This window comes from Hipposideros armiger, unplaced genomic scaffold, assembly GCF_001890085.2.
Source record: "Hipposideros armiger isolate ML-2016 unplaced genomic scaffold, ASM189008v1 scaffold_21, whole genome shotgun sequence".
NCBI lineage: Eukaryota > Metazoa > Chordata > Mammalia > Chiroptera > Hipposideridae > Hipposideros > Hipposideros armiger.
Genome location: NW_017731371.1, coordinates 4,362,764 through 4,368,763, shown reverse-complemented (window position 1 = coordinate 4,368,763; position 6,000 = coordinate 4,362,764). Strand labels below are relative to the sequence as shown.

The 6,000-nt window shown below is 45.7% G+C and overlaps 1 protein-coding gene across 1 annotated transcript in view; it reads left to right on the top strand.

Moving 5' to 3' along the window:
* The first annotated feature begins 220 nt into the window (after positions 1-220).
* ALDH7A1 (aldehyde dehydrogenase 7 family member A1) overlaps positions 221-6,000 on the top strand; it is a 42,017-nt gene continuing 36,237 nt past the window's right edge. Inside the window, exons 1-3 of the mRNA XM_019635411.1 lie at positions 221-600; positions 1,766-1,819; positions 2,389-2,454. Of these exons, the coding sequence (XP_019490956.1) occupies positions 328-600; positions 1,766-1,819; positions 2,389-2,454 (393 nt within the window). The 5' untranslated portion in view covers positions 221-327. The remainder of the gene's footprint in view (positions 601-1,765; positions 1,820-2,388; positions 2,455-6,000) is intronic.

Below are 6,000 nucleotides of genomic sequence, written 5' to 3'. Positions count from 1 at the left end.
GGTTAGAAATGCCTACTCTCAGATCCCCAGCCCAAACCCACCGAATCAGAATGTGCATTTAACATGATGGCCAGGTGATAACATGCACTGAGAAGTCTGAGAAGCTTTGCTCTAACCTACTGTACTTCAGAGCCAATATTTTGCTGAAAGGATTTCTAGCTGGCGCCGCGGTTCCGGCGTCTTTCACCAGATGGCAGTAGCCCTCTTGCCCGCTTCCTGCAGCAGCCCCATTGTTCCCGGCGGAGGCGAAGCTCTGGTTTCTTCTGAAACTGATGCAGGCCTTGCGGCGGCGGAGGCGAGTCCCGGGGGTGGGGCCGGGCCTGCCCAATGGGCTCTCGCGGGCGGGGGGCGGGGCTCTATTTCAGCGGCTCCCGAGGCCGCAGGCGCGTTGCACATCCCGGGCTCAGTATGTGGCGCCTATCCCGCCATCTGTGTGTGCAGGTTGCAAGGGGGCGCAAGGTCTCAGAACTTTGGAACAAACCTGCAGCCTTCATGTCCACCCTGCTTATCAATCAGCCCCAGTATGCTTGGCTGAAGGAGCTGGGCCTCCGCGAGGAAAACGAGGGCGTGTATAATGGAAGCTGGGGAGGCCGGGGAGAGGTATGCGGGTGTCCCGGGAAATCTCTGCTGCCTCTGTGCGCTCCGGAGGGCCGGGCGGGCTCTGCCCCACCCGACTCCCTGCTGCCGCTGTAGTCGGTTGTACTGGATGGGAAGTTCGGAAGTTCCACAGTACAAGTTTTCTGACGTAGGGTGCCGTAAAAATACTCTTAGATTTTTAGGGCCTTGTGGGCTATGGAGGGTCGATGTCATTTTGGAGCTGGTTGGGGTTAAATTTGTCACGCATGTTTAAAACCTTAGGGCTGAGTTTTGCGATCTGTAGTGATTGCCACACTCTTAATAGTGGAAATTATCTTAATTTTGTGCTTGACTGGCTCCTCAGATGTGACATACGCCGTATATGTTCTACATATAGTTTTATGTTGGTTTTTTTCCCCCTGAAATCCTTTGGAGTTTGCAAGCTCGGACTTGCTGAAATCCTGTCATGTGTTCCTTGGGCTGAGCTTCCTCGAGGACCGGATTTTGCGCATTTCTTGTTTCCAGAGCCTAACACCATGCCTTTTGTTGCATGTAATGTAATGAATCTGCCTTGTTGATGGAAACGTGCCTTTTGGTTATCTGTGACTGTAGGACTACAGGTGGTTTTAGTTATTCCCTCGACCCCCCTCCCCCCAGCGTCCCTCCTGTTTTTTTCCTACATGGAAACTCTAATCATTTGGCTTGTGGCTAAAATACCCTCTCCTGAAAGCTTTTTTTTTAAAGCTACGCCTTGATTTTTTTCTTTCTAGTTGACTTCTCCAGTTTTTGTGAACACAGGCCTTTCCCCTTGTTGTCTGGTCTTGGCCACTTCACCTTGACCAGCGGTGAGCCGAGTAAGAGAGAAAAGAAATAAGTAAAATTCGAGTTTGGTGTGTTAATGCAAAAGGAGGCAAAATAATGGGTTACATTTAGGCTTTTGTTTATGTACCTAATACTTAGGTGGCAGGATGGGTTCTGCAGAAAGGTAGTTCTGAATGTTTAGGTAAAAAATAAAAGCTCTGTAGAGTGACTTATTTGTAACAGAAATTAAGGTAAAGGTTCCGAGTTTGGATACTGTATCTTTGTCTTTTATTTTCTTCCTTCCTTTTTTCTTCCCTTACTTGGTCTGCTCCCCCTGTTGCAAAGGGATTAAATATGGTGGTCATCTTCATCTTCTTTTTGTTTCAAGGTTATCACTACCTATTGTCCTGCTAACAATGAGCCAATAGCAAGAGTCCGACAGGTAAGTGGTTTTTGTTTTGTTTCTTTTTTTTTTAATGCAAACTGCTCACAGGGAGTTTGTGGGAGTGATCAGAGCAATACAAAATCAAAGAATAATGTGTTTCTTTTTCATTGACTTTTAGGAATATCTGGGAGAGACTATCTACTCTTTGGGGGCGGGGTGCCTAGAAAAGGGGAACCATAGAGAGGACTAGGGAGAGGGAGCTTCTTCAAGGCCATGCTTCTGAGTGGGGTGCGGGGGAAGGCATGACCTTATTTAGAATGAAAGTTCTGACCTCTTAAATCTGGGTTGGAGCCTGAAATTCTAATACACTTCAGGTGGTGTTCCCAGATGAGGCTAATGCGCCTTGCTTTGAGAAGCAAGGTTTTAAAAAACACAGCTAGATTCTAACTTGTCTTATTGGGTTCTAGCAGTTTTTGGAAGCATAGGCTGTGAAAATCATTCTAAACTACAAATCTTAAAATCACCCAGAGATTTTCCAATTCTTTCCCCAAAATCTGTGTGTTCTTAGAAAGAGATCATCAATTCCCTTTCCTTTTCTCTTTGTCTCCCCCGAATTCTTAATTTAGGCCAGTGTAGCTGACTATGAGGAAACTGTAAAGAAAGCAAGAGAAGCATGGAGAATCTGGGCAGACGTAAGTATGGAGGCTATAGCACCATTATCTATTGTAACTGCAATGAGATGAAGAAACATCTGATGAGCAGGTCAATGCCCCCTTGGTGAAACAGAAGTCCCTCGTGGGTTGTGATAATCTCTGCTCTCATCCTAGGATAGTGCCTTTTCCATATTTGGCCTTCAGTAAATGGGTAATTTTAAATGGATTAAAACTTACTTATGCACGTTTTAAGCATAAATTTGAGCTATGACCACTCTTTATTCTCCAACTGAAGTTACTTGCATATCTATGCTGAGAATACCTACTTGCTCCTTCTCCATCCCTCTGCCAGGGAGTATCTCAGCAACAGGTGGACATTCCTGGTTCAAAGATCAGCAGCACCTCTTTCAAAGGGTAGCAGCCCAAGTTCCCCCACTGTCTGATCAGGCTTTGAGGCAGGTTGTCTCCTCCAGCTCTGTCTCCACTAGGGATTATATGAGCAAGTGTAGGGACTGTGACTGGGGCTTGGCCCTGCTGAACTGTCACTAGCTGAGGGCCAGGCTCTGGAGGAGGGGAAAGTAAAGAACAGGGTTAGTCTGGATTTCCCAATCCTCCCTGCCCTCACCCCACTCTGAATATCCCTTTTGCTCTTGAATTTTGGCCACCAAAAGTTCTAGGCCTGAGGCTGTAGGACTACCCTCCTGGGTAAATTACTTTGCCTCACCAGTGTGCTTTGTCTTGTAAAAAGGGGAGACTCCTGAGTTTTTAACAAGGTTAAATGAGTTAATCATGTAACCTGCTTACTGCAGAGGCCACCACGTGGCAGACCTCAGTACCTGCCAGTGACAAAACCCCGTGCTGTTGGGTTTGGGACTGCTGAGTCAGGAGTTTTCTCTGAATCAATGATTGCTAGGGGGTCTTGGGGAGGGGCAGACTCTCCAGGAGAGCCCTGGGTTGGATGCAGCTGTGTTATTTGCTAAGAGACCGCCTCTGCAAAGCACGAGGAACATCTTTCCTCTAATTCTGGCCATGAGTCAGGCTCAGGGTTCTATTATACATAATCAAAAATATCCTTGAGCAGGAAAATAGCACTTCCAAAGTTAACCGTGTGTTAAGTAAAGTTCACCCTACCTGGGTAGAGAATAGTCTCCAAAGCAGTGTCATTTATTTATTTATTAAAGATTTTATTGGGGAATTGGGAAAGGGGAACAGACAAGTTGCTGTCCTTTTGTTCTTCAGTCTAGTTGAGGACGTCACTTCACTGGCCCATGTTGGTGTTGTGATCATTGTGCTCTTCCTGGCTGAAGCAGATCAGTTGCTGGCCACTGGATAGCCGCTGACACCGGCTGCCGGCCGCTCATGCCAGCTGCCAGCCACTCGCGGTAGCTTATGGCAGCCCACTGCAGCAGGGGCTGCAGCCTATGCCGTCACCGTCGCCTCACGGGAGCCCAGCTCCAGATCGAGCTGTTGTTCACCATCTTAGCTGTAGAGGGCGCAGCATCGCTGGCCCATGTGGGATCTGAACCTGGTCCCTGCTGCTCAGAGCTGGCGTTCCAAGCCAACTCTTACCCAGCGCACCACTCAGCCGGCCCCAGTGTCATTTTTTTTTTTTTTAAGCTGAGCCATCCTGCTACCTGTTGGCAGCTCAGCGGCAGCTCATTTCGGGCTGGGCATCGAACCGCTGTTGCTCAGAGCTCAAACTCTTGAGCGAGCTCTTAACCAACTGAGCCACTCGGCTGGCCCAACCAGTGTCATTTATTTTAATGTTTTAAAAATAACATCATTTTTTCCTGATCATAAAAGTAATACATATTCCCTGCTTAAAAAAATTGAATGAAAAATTAAATAAGGTAATCAGATGTAATCCCCTGTCTCTTTAATATGGAATGGTTATTAGAGTTATGTTTTGGTGCATTTCTTTCATCTTTTATGGGTTTATTTCATAGTTGTGATTATTATACATACATGCATATACACATGATATGTGCAAAATTTTGTGACCTGTGATTGCATTGTATACCAACTTACTGCATAGTTTTTAAAAATCATTGTTTTCCTGTACATATACTGTTTTTTTGTTTGTTTGTTGTTTTTTAATTAATAGATTTAGTTTTTAGAGCAGTTTGTAGGTTTACAGTGTAGGGGAAGAAAAAATTTCCATTCTTCCAGTCTAGGTTCTGTGGCTGTTCTGATAACTAAATTGACCTAAAACAGATTAACAGAAAAACATTTTAATTTTGTACATAACGGCCCCATGAAGATATGAGACCCAGAAGCAGCCAGGCAACTGATGCTTATATAGCACCCTGAGCGACAGGAATGGATAAGGGCCTGGGGCTTTAACGGGGAGGAAGGCCATTCACTGGATGGTGAGAAGAGCAAACATTTAGTAAATAAACAAATGTTTGCCCTGCCACACAGATGGGTCTCTCAGATATAAAAAGTTATCTCGCTATCTCTGGTAATAGCTCTCTTCCTGATTGCAGGCGCCCTTCTAAGTCCTAGGAAGTTAAGGGGGAGGTAAAAAGCTTTTCCTGAGTTTCTAGGTCTTGAGTGTCTTCAGCAAAAAGTAATCCACATGTCAAAGTGGCACACTCTGGGGTAACATGCTCTGTGCCGCCTCTACAGAAAGATGAGCAGAAAGCCCCCCTCGCTCACAGAGCCCCTCCCTCTTAGCAAGTTTCCCCTGTTGCTTAACATGTTGCATTAGTGTGGTATATTTGTGACAGTTGGTGAGCCAATATTGATACAGTATTAATAAATATACGAAGTTCACCATTTATATTAGGATTTACTCTTTGCATACACTGTTTTGAATGCCAGTGAAACATTTGACCAGAAACATCTATTATATGTGTGCATTTAGTGAGGGTAAACACAATCGTGTTTGAGAACGCGTGTGAATTCAGGGTCTTTTCTTTTCCTGGACTGGCTTTTCCTGGTTTTGCTTTGGCCTCGGGGGTGGCAGCTGACATCGGGATGACTTTCTTAAATATTGGGCTGCAATCTTTGTTATTGGTGCTGCAATTTTTGCATTCTGGATCTCATTTGGCAGTCTACTTTTCCTCAACAATGCCAGACTCCGCACCTTACATCCTTTCTCATGCTTCTCATACTTTTTGGACCTCCCAGTAGAGTGGGAACTGCTAATAGGTTGCTTTCCTGGGTGACAGTAGAGTCAGTGCGGGATCCCACTTGTAAGAATTCGAGTTAAGCAATTGAGTTCAAAGTTTAGGGAAGAGGCAGAGCGTTTCCTAACTGTGCCTCCAGGGCCCCTGCCAAAGGGGCCAGTGAACTGGAGGCTGCTGGGACCTCAAATAAGACCAGAGCTTGGACCCCTTCCCGCCTATGCACTTTCCCTCTTGGGTCCTCACTTGTGTGGAGCCCCTCACTGGCTGTGATTTTTCTGGAGGGCTTTTCCTGTGTGAGGACATACCACTGTTTCATTTAGTTGGTTTGAGTTAAGCCTGGAAGTTTTCAATGGGAGCATTTTTCTCTAAGGGTAAAGGAACAAAGGATAAAAATATGGAAAGCTAGTTCAGAAAAACTGATTTCTTTCTCTGAAGTAGAACTAACCACAGAGAC